This window comes from Pituophis catenifer, unplaced genomic scaffold (genome assembly GCF_029215685.1).
Source record: "Pituophis catenifer annectens isolate HBS135680 unplaced genomic scaffold, rPitCat1.0.hap2 SCAF_6, whole genome shotgun sequence".
Classification (NCBI taxonomy): domain Eukaryota; kingdom Metazoa; phylum Chordata; class Lepidosauria; order Squamata; family Colubridae; genus Pituophis; species Pituophis catenifer.
This window is the reverse complement of record NW_027256886.1, coordinates 42,459,737-42,476,443: the sequence shown is the minus strand read 5'-3', so window position 1 is coordinate 42,476,443 and position 16,707 is coordinate 42,459,737. Positions and strand designations below refer to the sequence as shown.

The following is a 16,707-nucleotide window of genomic DNA, read 5'->3' as shown; positions in this document are numbered from 1 at the left end:
TGAAAGTTGTAAAAGAAACGAAGGGAAGGAAAAGCAGCGCTTGCTTTCTGCTTTCAGGTCTCCTAAAGCAGGGGTCTCCAACCCTGGCAACTTTAAGACTTGTAGACTTCAACTCCCAGAATTCCTCAGGCAGCAAAGCTGGCTGAGGAATTCTGGGAGTTGAAGTCCACAAGTCTTAAAGTTGCCAAGGTTGGAGAACTCTGTCCTAAAGGGAGTTCAGCCAGCTGTCTCTGAGCTGGTGTGGTCTGACTTCCCGCCCCGCGGGCGGTTCGGGGGACCTTTTCCCCCGCCTTCTTCAAGGGATCCGGGGGCCGGAGCGGCAGAGCATTCGCAGCAGGCAACAGCGGGATGGCCAGGGCGACCCTAGCCCCGCGCTTTCTGTGCCCCTTTTGGCCGCGGACCCCTTGCGCGAGCCCCGCGCGGGTGGCTGCGGGAGGTGTTCTCCGAAGGTTCTTGGCTGCAGCGGCACCTGCTCGCCGCCTAGACCTGCGGGGTATCTATCCGCCCCTCGTCACCCCTTTCACGTCTCAAGGCCGTGTAGATTACGCCTGGTTGCAGGAGAATCTGCGCCTCTACGCCGAAATTCCCTTCCGAGGTAATGTTTGGACTCTTGAGGGGAGAAGGAGACGCGGGGGGGAGGCGAGAGCCACCTGGGGCGATCCTGGCTTGGGTGCCACTCTGCCTTACTTTACTTGGCCAAGTTCTGTGGAATTCGTTACTTATCTAGCTTTTGTGGCTGAATGTGTTCTATGAATCCTGCGGAAAGAGGAGAAAAAGTCGTAGAGTTTCCAGTATGCTTGCTTTTGCCTGTCTAAAAGCAACCAACCACCTTGCATTTCTTTTCCTTTTTGTACAGCTAATGATGTGTCTATGAACAGAGTTTACTACCACATTAAGCCTCTGGGTCACTCACTGTATATAAAAGGTTGTGTGACCTGAGACATTGTGGTTATGAGCCCAACTAGTTATGGTTTATTCAGTAAATTCAAATTCTAGTTTAGTAAAGCATGATATATTAACTTGTTCATAAATAGTGAACTCAGGCCATCTGGACAGACATCTGTTAAAAGCACATTTCTGGCATGGAAAATGTTCAGTTTTGGGCAAGAAACCAACATGTTTCACTGTGGAGAAAGTGCCACCAGTAAATTGTAACAGGAAGGCATACACCCGTTATGGCTGAATATTATCCAGAATTTTTTGTTGTTGTTCAGTTGCTAAATTGTGTCCAACTCTTCGCAACACCATGGACTCCAAGGGTCTAATGTCTTCCACTGCCTCTTGGAGTTTATCCAAATTCATGGTCATTTCATCGATGACATTATTAACCATCTCATCCTTACCCTTCTCCTTTTGCTCCACTTTTTCTAGTGTTATTACTTTAAGAAAGATTAGGTAAAAAAGAAACTAACTCTTCTTACGTTATTAGTGCTTTCAAAAGTATAGAAAGGAGAAGCACAGCCAAATTATTTTGTCTTCAAGGACAAGCATAGTTGCCCACCCAGACTTTGGACCTAGCCTACTGTAAATGGAAAACGGAGGAACATGCACTGGATAGCAAATTTTTCCTATCCCTGGGTAATGTTCTACTAACATTAACTAGCAGATGACCATATTATATCAATAACAGCTTGTGTGCTTCTTTTTTTATTTTTATTTTATTGATTTTCTATTCAATACATTTCTTAGTGCTTAATAAACATCGTGTTGTCTGGGCATTTAATTTGCTTAACAATACAAATTACATTCTTAATCTCCACCCCTTTTTTCCAACCATTGGTAAAATAAATTCTATGTTTGATAATATTCTACATCCTCTTTCTGTTTAATTTTCAATGCCAATCTATCCATTTCTGCACAATCAAGTTGTAAACCATCTTTTACATTTGGGCCTTCAGGCTTGCCACATCTTCTTCTGTGGGGCTTTCTCTATTGTTTATTCATCTTATAGTTCCATAATGTTAATTATTTGATTCATTAATGACAGTATGTTGCTTTGGAGAATTTTAGTTTAAAAATATAGTAATCCTCGACTTACAAGCACAATTGAGCCCAAAATTTCTGCTGTTAAGCAAGACAGTTAAGTGAGCTTTGCCCTACTTTATGACCTTTCTTGCCACAGTTGTTGTGAGTGATTGCAGTTGTTAAGTGAATCTAGCTTCTCCATTGACTGTCCTTGTCAGAAGGTCACAAAAGGTGATCATATGACCCCAGGATATTGCAACTGTCATAAATGCATGCCAGTTGCCAAGCGTCTGAATTTTGATCACAAAACCGTGGAGATGCTGCAACGGTTGTAAGGATGAAAAATGGCCATAAATCATTTTTTTCAGTAATGATGTAACTTCAAATGGTCACTAAACGAATGGCTGTAGGTCGAGGACTACCTGTATGCATACTTAAAATAAAACCATAGTAGTGGGATATTTTGCTTGATGGAAACATAAATAGCTACTCAGTGTTATCTTCTTATTTCTCTAGGTTTTGTAGTACATGGTTCCAATGGGGAAGCTCCCTATTTGACACAGGAGGAATGCCTGGAAATAGTGATGCGGGTGAACCAAGCTGTGCCTAAGGAAAAGCTTCTGCTGGTTGGGTCAGGATGTGAATGTGAGCAATAAAAAGGTAGACTAGAGGAGTTGGCCTCTAGCTGACCATACCTTATATAAGGATTCTATATCTGGTGCCTTATTTGGCCCTCAAGAAGCTCCTAGTATCTCAAGAGCTGTCCTTTGAGTCACCTATATTTCTTCCCTTAGCAACTCACTGCACCATTGAGAAAACAAAACAAATGGCTGACAAGGGTGCTGATGCTGCTCTTGTGGTGACTCCTTGCTACTTCCGTGGAAGCATGACCAGTGCTGCCTTGATCCATCATTACACCCAGGTAAAGAAGTGGGTCACGATATTCTCTGGTTTATATTTATTAGAGATGACTGAAGTGGTCTCAAAGGTATCACATTACACCTTGAGCCAAAAAAGTAAAGCTGACATTATGGCTTAGTATTGTATATAAACCAGATCAGATGATTGGTACTAAATAAAGTTTTTGAAGGTGTGGTAAGACGATGCTAGGAACAGTGATGGAAAGGTTATGTATTCCTTCCTTATGATTTAATAAATTTAATAAATAAATAAATAAATAAATAAATGAAGTTCAAACAACATTCCAACATGTTGTTTGAACTTCAAGGTGTTTTAGAATTCAAACACAATAGAAATTCAGCTATTTAAAAAACTTAATTCAGGTGAAATTTCTTACATTATTTAGTGGCTGATTACAGATAGAAGTACTTTGTCTTGAATTCTTTTACTTGAAGACTGAGAATTGAACAGAAAGTGAATAATGGGAATTTGCATCCTCCATTCTTTTTCATTATAGAGTTGTGATTAACTTCTCATTATTCATTCTCAAGACACAGAATTTCACAAGTAGTTGAAAAAGCCTTTCTATATCTGTGTCCTCCACATTTGTTGGAATTGCTGCATATAAGATTTGGCCATGTTGGCTGGGAATACTGGGAACTATAATTCCAACATATTTGAAAGATGCCATTTTAGAACAGGCTGAGTTAAACAATTGGTGGATCACAAGGTATTCTTGAAGCCATGCTAATTGCCATAGAAGGACTACAATTCTGAAGTGTGCTGTGGTGAAAGAATGGATGTATCACAATTCACCAAAATATTATATTCTGATTATCCACATTCTACTGAGGAAATGCATGTTACAGTTCAGTTGTCCAGATTCTAAATACTAAAGTGCAATAATAAGCTGAATAAAATTCAAGACAGATGCAATTGCAATATCCATGCAGCATAGGTACATAATTTGTGACCCCAAGAATGTATGTTTCTCTGAAAGCCTCAGACATCCTCCAGAAGTTGGCATCAAAGTATAGTGTTTATTTTGACAGCTGAGATAAATACTATTAATTAGTTAATTTAATTTAATTATATTTAGTCAATTAAATTCAATGTAGCTTTTATTTTGGCCCTGCCAACTGTTTAAATACAGCCCTTAGCATACCAACTAAAGACTTTAGGATGGTAACCTTGTCTTTGAAAAGAACCATCCTGGCTCTGCAATAATTGGAGATTGCCTTGTATTGCCTAGACATAGGTGAGGGGACCTTGCTGAAGATTGATATTGAAAAAGCAGGTTGTAGTTCACTGGTAGATTGTTTCCCTGTATGCCCACATGCTTTACTACTTTATGTTCCCAGGTTGCTGATGCATCTCCAATCCCTGTGATACTGTACAGTGTTCCAGCCAACACAGGCTTGGAACTGCCCAATGAGGCAGTGGTCAGCCTCGCACAACATCCTAACATAGTGGGGATCAAGGACAGTGATGGCAATGTGAGTGAAATATGACAACCAGGTGGTGCTCTAATGTGATCCCCTTAGGGGATTCTTCTTCACCAAGAAGCAATACTTCTTAGTGTTATGAGAATTTACATGTTGGGCATCTTTTGATGTTAAGGAATGAAAGCTGTTGTACACATTTTCTCTTAAGAGACCTGAAGATCTGTGAATTGTTCTTTCCTCCTATGAAGAATTAATGTTTAAATTCTCGAAGAAAATACTTTAAAAACATTTTTAGCACAGCCAGATGGCAGTTTCCCATATATTTGATTATCACTTGAACATTAAACTAAGAGTAGAACAACAAAGCAGGTACTTTGTTAAAGTTCACATTACTGTTTTATAGAGGGCACTATACCATATCTAGATTGTGAAGATTCAAGTTCAGATCTCTGTTTCACCAAAAAGCTCACTGGGTGATAACAGACAAAGTTTATTTTACTTACGGGTAAGAATAAACATGGTAATCCCCAGGCTGATTTGTAAAAATCGGGACTCCTTACGCACAGTCACTCAGGCACTCGTCACTTCCCGCCTGGACTACTGCAATGCTCTCTACATGGGGCTCCCCTTGAGGAGCACCCGGAGGCTCCAACTGGTGCAGAATGCGGCCGCGCGGGGGATTATGGGAGCAAGGGGGTGCTCCCATGTGACGCCTCTCCTGCGTGAGCTGTATTGGCTTCCGGTGGTCTTCCGGATGCACTTCAAGATGTTGGTTACCACCTTTAAAGCGCTCCATGGCATAGGCCTGGGTATTTGCGGGACCGCCTTCTGCCACCGATAGCCTCCCATCGGCCAGTACGCTCCCACAGAGAGAGACTCCTCAGGATGCCATCAGCCAGGCAGTCTCGGCTGGCGACCCCCAGGGGGAGGGCCTTCTCTGTGGCAGCACCTGCCCTCTGGAACGATTTGCCCCCGGAGATACGCATGATACCAGATCTCCAGGCTTTTCGCCGTGCCCTAAAAACTTTTCTTTTCCACCAAGCAGGGCTGGCGTAACCCCCCCCCCTTTTGAGATGTTCGATTTTTAATTGTCTATGGGTTTTAGTTGGGATGTTTTAAATTTTGGGCCAAAGTTGTGTAATTCTTTTAACAAATTTTAAATTTTGTATTGGGATGTTTTTTATTTTGGCTGTGCACCGCCCTGAGTCCAGCAGGAGAAGGGTGGTATACAAATAAAATAAATAAAATAAAATAAAATAAAATAAAATAAAAAAATAAAATAAAATAAAATAAAATAAAATAAAATAAAATAAAATAAAATAAAATAAAATAAAATAAAATAAAATAAAATAAAATAATGAAATGAAATGAAATGAAATGAAATGAAATGAAATGAAATGAAATGAAATGAAATGAATAATAAATAATACAAAGTGGAAAAATAGGAAACTTTAAAAAGATAACAAACCTTCTTAGAGTAGCCTTCTCCAGATGTTTTGCCTCTAATTCCCATTACCATTTTGGATATGCAGACTGGAGCTGCTGGGATTTTTTAGGACAAAACATCTGGAGAGATCCACATTGTAAAAGGTTTCTTTAGCAAAAACAAGTGACATGAACAGACAATTTTAAAATGTTCATTAAGGTGCCTTGTATTTATGACTTCCTTGGCATGTGTACTTATGAGTGCAGTATCATCATGAGCGCCCTGTGTTTTTGCTAATGGCACATTTTGGCATTTCGGTGATTAGTGCTATCTCCTGCTATATCAAACCAATCTATCTTTTACCAGATTACACGCCTGGGGCTGCTTGTCCACAAGACACAGAATGAAGACTTCCAGGTACTGGCAGGATCAGCTGGTTTTTTGCTAGCCAGCTATATTGTAGGTAGGTTGTAGGATAAATGTTTCAAGATATGGGGAAGTAATACAGAATAGGAAAGCAGCTATTGTAATATTTTTAAAAATATTTAATAGTTTTATGATAATGTACCCGATTGCTAAGAAGCAGTTATTAAGTTAGTATGCTCTAGAATATGCAAGAAAGGCTGTTGGGGTGGATGAAGTATATATGGGAAGATGAATAGTTTATAAGCTATTTCTGTTGACTCTGAGCTCTGCTGTAGGTGCTACAGGAGGAGTCTGTGCCCTTGCCAATGTACTAGGCAGTCCTGTCTGTCAGCTTGATGATCTTTGCCGTGGTGGAAACTGGAATGAAGCCCGTGAACTACAGCACCGATTGATTGAGCCAAATATTGCAGTAAGAGCCCTTAAATCTGGGGGAATGTAAACATTCAAAAGTGGAACTATCCTTGTTGGCAAGTTTTGGGAAAGAAGGTTAGAATAATTTTAAAAACCCAATATTTTTGTGGCATTCTCGCAGCCAGGAATCAGCCTGATGTCCAATCCTATCCACTTGTCAAAGTAACCTACTTTGAACTGGAGGCTGCGTGCCCCATACTGTCACATACAATGATAAAGCAATTCTGCTAAATCATTGTCTACTGATCTCCTGCTTTCATTCCAATAATTCGAATTTACCACATTTAAAATTTCTATTATGCTTTTTTTTAAAAAACACCACCACACATTTAGAAGAAAAGATCACAACATTTGAAAAGCCTGTGTTTCATTGACATGGTGTGTTTCCAAAATGAGTCTCTCTCCGCCCCTCCAAATTATTACAATTACGAATTTTGAAATACTACTTTCAGATTAATTTTAGGCACAATATTAAAAAAAATAGCCAGGACTTTTAATTTAAAATCCTGGCTATTTTAATTTTAATGAACCTTTACTAATTTTCCTAGTCTTTCTGTTTTTCATAGTTCAGTGCTAAAATATTCTGGCTGTGTCTAAGGTATTAAAATAAATTTGTGATATCTCTTGTTAAAAGATATTGGACAGAAACATTGGGAATCAACCTTGCATCTGTCAGTTAACATAGAGGAAAATGTAAATTTAAACCATTGGCCTGAATTAGTAGTAGATTTATATTAACTCCAGATCTTATGTTACCTACTGTAAGTAAAAAAATAAACATTTCCCCCAAAAATAATAATCTACATAGTTTCAAGGAGACTATATTGACTCAAAATGCTGAAATGATACAGATATGAATTCCTTACTTAGGTTTAGGAAAAATTGCAGAGAAATAATTGTCATTACCAATCCTTAGATAGTACACGTCTTCAATCTGTGCCACTTTCTGTTATCAAAGTGGTGCTTGCATGAAAAGAAATTTGTAAACAGTTATTCTGCAATATTAGTCTGATATTAGCCTTTAGAATTTTATATTGTTTGTGTTCCAACAGGTCACCCGGAAATTTGGAGTCCCAGGTCTCAAGCAGGCGATGGAGTGGTTTGGCTATAAAGGAGGCTTTTGCCGTGCCCCTTTGCTCCCATTAACTGAGATACAATTAATGGAACTACGCCATAATTTCACCTCCAATGGCTGGCTCTGAAAGACAGAGGAGTTCTAGCAATGCCTGGAATCTTGCTGCAGCCAATTACTATCTAATTGGGAAAGGCTCACATGTCTTGCAATTTACTTAAACGCATGCAGCTCATTCAACTCATAATGTACTTATTGGAGCATTGCTATAGCAACAAAACAATGGAGTAAAATCTTCAGAATGGAGCTTTAGATGAGAAAATGCTGTATCTGCATCTCATGATTGATTAGAAGGCCAACATTCCTTTGCCACTTAAAATTTCTCGATTCTACATAGCACACCTATGTCTAGGATATGGTCTTATCTATCTTCTATTCTTTTCCGCATTTTCCTATACCCTGACTAGTTCTGGAATCATAGAATGGTGAAAGGCTAATTCTCTGGGTTTGGAAATCAGATGTGCGTAATTTTAATGTCCTGTGTAAAAGATGACATTTCATTCATTTTTATGATTTACTAGGTCAAAATACCATTTGCACTGCTACCTCATGCACAGTAAATTGAGTTTGTTGAATAGTTGTGTGATTCACTGAAAAATTGAACATTCTTGAGATGGTATAAGAATGTGCAATTAGTGAATGTGCCATCAGGTCATTTTTGATTTTTAGTGACTACATAAATTTTCTCCATTACAATCTATCCCTAACTGCTATCTACAGTATATATTTATAGTATTCACTAAAGCTAGATCAGTAAAATATAAGCGTTTTTTAAAAAATATTTCATAACATTGCTGCATAGGTCTGAGTCTTGCTCATAGTCCTCAAGGGCAGAAGTGTTATAGTATGGTATATAAATACATCCTTCAAGATAATTATGCTTCTATTATTGTCCTTTTTCTGCTGTCTAATAATGGTGCATTATATTTGGAAAAAGAAATGGAGAATCGTTCAATAGTTTTTCTGATGACTATATTTTTAGCTAAAGCATATACACACTAAGGCTAATTGATGGCACAACTTCTTGCAGTACACCCAGATCCAAAATGACTAGAAGTGGATAATTGTGCCTTTATACTCACAGCCCCAACCAGTGGTGGGCTGCAACTGGTTTAACAACCAGTTCTGTGAGTGCGTGCTTTGTGTGCTTGCACACTTAACATGTACGCAGCATTCAAAATACAGCAATTTGAAGCTCAGCTGCTTATCTTCTAAAGCAGCCCCGGTCAGTAGAACAGCGGAGGCATGGAAATCAGTTGTGCCGCGCAAATCAGCTGAGCCAGAAAGAAAGAAATATAGGATAGGATAGGGCGGGGACAGATGGGCAGGGCCAGCTGATGGTCAGAACTACCTGTTTGCTAGAACCAGTCCAAACTGGAAGCAGTCCACCACTGGCCCCAACCCCAATAACTATATGACTGCAGATTAGTGAGACTGGAGCATCAGATTTAATCAAGCTGTTTCATAAAATATTTTATACAATTCCAGCAGCACGCATGGAAACAAAATTGTTATGAAAAATCTCTTCTTTAAGTGGAAATAGTTGGGGGAGAAATTGAAGTTGTAAATAAGAAAATGCATTGCTTCCTTACAGGTACTTAAGTTTAGTTGAACCAGTTAGTGGAAGCTAACTAATTGTGTCAAAATTTTCTTTAAAAAACATAGACATGAAAAAAGTAAAGGACTTAACATTTTGCCAGCATTGTAGGTAGTTACAAATACAAAGACCAGCATCAGATGAAGGTTGCTCAAGGGAGCAGTTTTGAGAGTTGTAGGTCAAAGGAACAAAGGAAAAACGGAAAGGAATAGAATAACATCGGAAAATATTGGAGTAGCTTATCATTATCTATAACTCATTGGCTGCATTCAACACATTCTGCTAAGCTATGATTTAATCTTAATTGGATAAATTACAGCAGCTGAATTCAGACATTTGCTCAGGCACAAGCAAACAAAATGGCATCTTGTCTAAGTGTTGTTTGAACCTACCATTTAAAGCAAATTCATATATTCAAAGATGGTCCATTAAAGATGTTGGAAGTACACCTTTTAAAATAACTAGACAACCCATCAATGTTTGGGTCAATGTTTCAGATATGTTTCTTATTAAACTGAACTGAATGACCACAGGAGGAAAAAAGCAGTGGGAGCAGAAGCAACTTCCATCTTCCTGTGGGCTTTCTTATTGGCTTTTTTTTTTTTGTAGGAAGCTGGCAGGGAGTATTAATGATCACATGACTGCACCAGTTGCCACAACTTCCCCAAATTTCAATCCATGGGAGTCATGGGTTCCAGATTTTGTACACATTCTATAAGTTAGCCCATCTGAGGTATCTTGATTCAAAAATTGTTGCCCTATAATGTACCATTTCATCCAATTGAACATTACAATCAAAAATAAGAGTTATAGTAGTATATAAATGTCTATCATTACCTACATATGCAAAATATTGTCTTTTTTTAAAAAAACAGCAAAGTTTATATTCCAACATTGCAGTGGTTAGATAATGATTTGTCCTGTTTTTATATTCAGCCTAAACAGATATTCTCATTGCAATGGTGGGGAAGCTTTTCAGATTAGTTCCCATTGAATCTTTCAAGGAATGAATGAGTGAGTGATGGAAATAGTGAGTGGAGCCTGTATAGTAATGCTGAAAAGTTTGTGAACCCTTTTACATTTTCTATATGATCTCGCCCCATGAGTTCTAAAACTAGATAAAGAACCCAATTAAACAAATGAATAAAATATATTTTACTGTATGTAACAAAATACATTGGTTTAAAGAAAATTATCAAAACCTACATACAGGTAGTCCTCAATTTACAACAGTATGTTTAGTGTCTGTTCAAAGTTACAACAGCACTGAAAAAAGTGACAAGATCATTTTTCACATTTATGACCATTGCAGCATCCCCATAGTCATGTGATCAAAATTCAGATGCTTGGCACTACTGTATATTAGGCCAGAATAAACACAAGATCCATTCTGGATCTGCATAATTGAATAAGGTTAATCCACTTGCCTCAGTACTGGAGAAAAATAATACACCAAAGTTGAGCTTCAGCAACTCTTTATTTGGCCAAGGCCCTTAGATGGGCAAAGACACAAAGGCACGAGGGTAGCATTGACACACAGACATTCAGTGTGGAGATAGGCTGGTTACAAGGGCTCCAGCATGGCACTTAGGAACACACATTACGTGGGTCAATGCTTGACTTAAGAACACCCCCCTGTTTTAAACAATCCCATGTTTAATTTTAGTGCACAGAAACATAAAATGGTTGACAGATAATAAAGTTATTCTTTATTGACCCATTTTAACTCAATTGTTACCCCACTGAGGGATTTGCTATCAACTCTAAAAAATTTAACTTCTATTCCACCAGCCTGGTATTTTCATTTAGCCTGCATCTCTAGCAAGGAACCAGTTAACCCTTCCATATCATTGCCCATCTATCTGTACTATACTGTATATTAAGAATGCCCTGCAATCTCCACATTTATAAGTTATTATAAGCTGTTGTGCTAGGTTCCAGTGTTATGTAATGCATTTTCTACAATGGTATTTCTCAACCTTGGCACCTTTCTGACAACTTCTGGGAGTTGAAGTCCACATATCGTAAAGTTGCCAAGATAGAGAAACACTGTTCTATAAAGATATACAGTATGGCAATATCTGGGAACAGCTGTCTCTTTAGCTTTACAGCATTGTATAAAAGATGCTGTTGCTTATTTTGGATACACATAGGGCTATGCATGCCATTATTCTATGATATTATAATATATTTGACTAGTGATCAGCATCCTGAGATTCATTTTTATTTTAAAGCAAATGTCTAGCCATTAAGGCAGCAAAGTCAGGCTTGAAACATTAATGGAATGTGTGGTAAAATTTCAGAAGCCAAAAGAGGGAAGTGTGGGTGGAGACTAGGAGTATTTGTGTGCAAAGAACTTCCAGTTTTGAAGTAGGAAGGAATTTGCAAAACTTTGCCTTGTCCTATGCCTAGCAGAGGCAAGGCTTTAAAAAGTAATGATATTCCCTTTTTAACATTTGTAAAACGATACAACTGTATGTATATGGCACTATGGTAGATGAAAACCATGTAACATCTCTGGAGCTTAGTGAATCTCTTCCTACTATGGCCCTTAGTTAAGTGACCTGCATCTCATGTAAGGAAGGGATAATTGTGAAATGCTGTCTGTCACACAAGAAGCTCACAGTGAAAACGGCCTTAGCAAATTGTGTAAAACACAAGGCTAGAATAACGAGTGGAAAGAGATCCTGGATCTATTCTGGAGCCTAAAGCATAAAGTGTAGCAGAACTCAGACATTCTTATTATGCTGATCTGCAAAATTGTTAAAAGTCACATTCAGAAAGTCTAGAATTCTTAATGCCACTCAATATGTTAATTCTTTGCTTTTTGTATTTATTCATCTATATTTATTCATTTAATTTTTATAAAGAAAGGAAGACTGAGCAGTGAGGAATCAATTAGAGGTTTAGGGACATATAAGAAGATAGAAAAGTAAGCTAAATGCAAGTTCGTTAATCCTCCTTTGACCACTGGAAACCAACTCAACTGATCATATAACGACAACATTCCAGCTGTGTTAGGTTTGTGGCAAGAAAGATGGATTGTATATTAACGAGCCCCAGTAATTGGGATACCCATTGTGCCCAACTCAGTTGTGGGGTTATAAAATTAGCAATCTGTCTAATGGAGAATGCTTTTGACAAAGGAATTGCTATGTTCTTGGATGTGATACTGACAGGAGACATAGGCTTCATAGCTGAGTTTTGGCACCAGTTCACATTATAGGGGCCAAGCTGCTTAAGGAAATGATAAAGGCAAGCAGGGTTCAGTTATAATAGTTTGCATCCTAGAGATGGTATTTGCCTCTGTGAATCTTGTACTCCACACTCTTACCAACCTCTGGGTTAGGCTGCCAGTCATAAGAAAGCCCTGTGTTATGGTAAAATTTATACCCCTTATGCTGTCAAGCTGTGTGCCATCTTGGAGGCACTCTGTGCACGTTGGACCACTGTCTGGCACTTTTCCCGTCGCAAGAGTTTGTTGTTTTCAAAAAAGCCTTCATTACGGGGTATCCCATGAGAGCCATCAGGAAAAGTCAAAAGTCCTGTGGGAGAAAATAGAGCATCATTGTTCAGTAGGAAAGTTGATTTGTGCATGCAGTGCTGTGAAATATGACTGCATATATCTCAGAGGATGGTATTTTTGAACGAACTCTCACTTATGCCCTGTTCCATGTTGCATCAGAGTTCCCTAAATAGATTTAATCCAAGATTATTAGCTTTGCTGCTTAGTTACACCCACAGGACGTATCCTTATCACTCACCAAAACCATCAACCCGTCCACCCTTGAATTCTCCCTCGAAGATCATGTTGTCATAGCGTGTGAAGACTCCAACACCGTTGAATTTTCCCTGCACAAATTCCCCTTCATATCTGCAACAATAACAGGAGTGTGTCTGATTGGACACTGCTATTTCTTTTGCAATCACTATAATAAAGTTCTTAAAACATCAGTACTAAATGAAAGGAAAAGGGCCATAGAAGTATTAATGGAATATCTTAAAACGTTCAATGGTCATTCTACAGCCTACCAATGATCTACACTGAAAAAGTATATGACAACAAATATGGGATATTTTTGTTGCACACTTGTATTAAAAGAAAATTCATGCACGCAAAAAGAAGCAACACAGTCACTCTATAAAATTCTTTATCATACCATGGGCAATATGTACTACATATTTATTCTTATTTTCTGAAAATGACTCAGATCATACATGCGGATCCTCTCTTTGAACTAGCTAGCATAGTGCTACTGAACTCATAATCCAGTACTCACCTGGAACCGTCTGCAAAATTGAGCACTCCATATCCATTGAAGAGACCATTTTCAAAATGTCCTATGTAAATGCTGCCATCAGCAAAAGTCAATTGTCCAATACCATGTCGACGTCCTAATAGAAGAAAATGAGCAGCATTACTTTTCTATCAATCACTGTAATGACATCTTACTTTATATTAGTTTCAAAATGAAAAGAAACAATAACAAGAGTCCATGCCAGATAATCTGGTAGGCAAATCAAGAATGGAAAGAACCTCTTGTTTGTTCCTTTTACCAATCATTATTTATAAAATGTGTGGGCTGCATTATTCCATGCATTATATCATGCCCAGGTTCACAGCACTCTTTTAAAAAAGATATGTAGGTGGATCTCAAGGAACAGGATTAGTTTTCTAGATTTGACTGCGTAGCCGCTGTTACTACCATAAAAGGCTCTCATATACAATACTGATTCAAATGTATATCTGTAAAGAACAATTTTTTTCCAGCTGGGCCCTATGTTGAAACTGGCTGGAAATGAAGTGGACTTAAGAAATTGCTGTCCAGTTTTCAATCCATTTTTCAGATTTGATAATGATGTTGGCCAGGTATTCTGGTTACTATGGTCCCGACTGGTATAAAAACAAGCATTAATTGCTTTCTTTTCTCGAGGTAGGTCTTTGAGAGCATGTGATTTTCATTGATAGATCTTTGGTATGTCACATAAAACACTCAGTTGACTCTTATAATTTGGTAAGCTAGAAATAAAATGAAATTTGATAAATAATACATAAATAATGAATTATTTATTAATAAATAATAATAATAATCTTTCTATCTGATGTACTTTTTCAGGGCAGATGGTGGGGAGAAAACACCTTCCTTTCTGTCATTTGGAGTAGAAAGAGTAACTGGCAGAACTCTTGTGAATTACAATTGAGTTTTTAAAAATGAAAGAAACGCTTTCCCCAATTGCTTTCATCACTTCTGCAGTAAACTTAAAAGCAAAAAAAAAAGAAGAAAAAAGTCCAGCATATCACCGATGTACTGAAAAAGAGGTGAAAAAGTTTAGTGACCAGCTGTTGTTTGTCCTTCACATTTTTGGTGTGTCTATTGTAGATGCATATACATAGGAATGAACTATGGTGATGGAGAAGACTCCTGCGAGTCCCTTGGACTGCAAGGCGATCAAACCGGTCAGTCCTAGAAGAGATCAACCCTGACTGCTCTTTAAAAGGCCAGATCCTGAAGATGAAACTTAAATACTTTGGCCACCTAATGAGAAGGAAGGACTCACTGGAGAAGAGCCTAATGCTGGGAAAGATTGAGGGCAAAAGAAGAATGGGACGACACAGAATGAGGTGGCTGGCTGGAATTACTGAAACAGTAGGCATGAACTTAAATGGACTCCAAAGGGTGGTAGAGGACAGGAAGGCCTGGAGGAACATTGTCCATGGGGTTGCGATGGTTTGGACATGAATTTGCAACTAACAACAACAACATACATAGGAATGAGTGAACGGGTGCTTTAGAGCACCAATTATCAAAGATAGCAATGTGCATAAACTATTGTACCTCTCAAAGTACTGGACGTTTCAGTATTTAGTTCCTCGCCCCCCCCCCACCAGAGACAGATGTCCCAAAATAAGTGTGGAGAGCAGTGATCAGTGCTAGATGGGAGAAGGTATGCCAGTAGCTCTATACATTGGACATAACGAATAATAGATATCGCATACATAAAATAAAAGTGCAACAGAGAACTATATAGTTGGTCATTACCAATGTGGACAACACTGAATAGGTTTATTTACCTCAGTCCTTTCTTTCCAGGCTTTACTCTTCATATAGTCATAAGGTGAGAGTAAAAGTTACACCAAATCATAATTCCTAAAGTTGCTCCACTTTTGAAGAGCCATTCTAGGATTTTGTTTCTGTGCTGGCAGTAGGAAAAGGCTAACCTTTATTAACTGTCCTATTTCTTGTCAGATAACACAAGTGACTGGAGAACATTAGTTTAACTCAAAACAATAATCCTATTGCTGCCTAGATTTACATATTGTATGATTTGCAAATCCCACATGATCCTATTAAGTACATTGATGTACTCCGGCCCATCATTAGTAACCAATAGTAAACTGTATGGGATCATGAAGGGGGTCATCTCCATCTCCTAATAAAGGTATCTGGGTGAGGAGGGCAGAGACCATATTACTCTTAGACATCTTTTCAAAGAAAACCTATTTGCAAAACTAGATTTAGAACCTCTTCTCTCACCAGGATGAAGCTTATGTTCTTTGTTGCTTATCCTAATAGAGCCATTCTTTGCAATAGTCAACATAGCTTCTTGTAGAAGCTACTGCAAAGTTGAAATAAAGAGTTTATAGCCATCCTTTTCTAAAAGCTATGCAAGCATCTTCTTTGTTAAATGGGATTAAACATTTCTAGTCATCTGTAGTTCCTTATTATTGCAAGCTCCTTTTATGAAAGAAATCAGGGGTATCCTGGCAAGAGCATGGATTCCTTTCATCAGCTATAACTATCCTAGCAATTGTTTTTAAGTATAGCATAATTCTCCAATTTTAGAAATGCAGTATGAACACAAGGTACATATTTCTTGTTTCTGAGAAAAGAAGTAGTATAAATACTATTTATTGGATGACTATTAGCATTGTAATTGTCGGTTCCAATTGCTTTGTTTTCAATCCAATTTTCTGTTTACAGATATGTACAGATTTGAAGTACCTTTCCTATATACTTGTGCATCTAATATATGTTTAAAATAAATAATAAGCTCTTTCTTTTTGCTCTGTTGAGACAAATATTGAGAGTGTTCCCCTTCTTTTACACTGACTCTTTACTTGTTCTATGGTCATTTTCATAACTTCATCTTAATAGAGTTCCTGATTTAACCAATTTCAAAACAATTTATTCTATTTCATAATGACAATAGAAAAAATCCCCTGGCTTAATTCTCCATAGTAATAAAAATAGTATGTATCTTTCCCAAGTAGGGTCGTACAAGTAAAACTGATGGTACTGCACCTATGAAAAATTCACTTACCTTCCTTCCATTCCCCACAGTATTCCTCTCCACTGGAGTAAGTGAATGAGCCCTTAGTCAAGGTCATGATACTAACTTTCAG

At 38.0% G+C, this 16,707-nt stretch overlaps 2 protein-coding genes across 2 annotated transcripts; one reads left to right on the top strand and one right to left on the bottom strand.

The window, feature by feature from the left end:
- Window positions 1-348: 348 nt before the first annotated feature.
- HOGA1 (4-hydroxy-2-oxoglutarate aldolase 1) lies at window positions 349-8,252 on the top strand. The gene is made up of 7 exons (XM_070945765.1): window positions 349-595; window positions 2,482-2,610; window positions 2,760-2,887; window positions 4,227-4,361; window positions 6,103-6,199; window positions 6,438-6,571; window positions 7,626-8,252. The coding sequence occupies exons 1-7, from the start codon at window positions 349-351 to the stop codon at window positions 7,773-7,775; spliced, it is 1,020 nt and encodes a 339-aa protein (XP_070801866.1). The 3' UTR covers window positions 7,776-8,252.
- Window positions 8,253-12,698: 4,446 nt separating this feature from the next.
- Window positions 12,699-16,692, bottom strand: MORN4 (MORN repeat containing 4). Its single transcript, XM_070945984.1, has 4 exons — window positions 16,626-16,692; window positions 13,583-13,697; window positions 13,067-13,176; window positions 12,699-12,847 (listed from the first exon to the last, which is right to left on the bottom strand). The coding sequence occupies exons 1-4, from the start codon at window positions 16,690-16,692 to the stop codon at window positions 12,699-12,701; spliced, it is 441 nt and encodes a 146-aa protein (XP_070802085.1).
- Window positions 16,693-16,707: the final 15 nt, after the last annotated feature.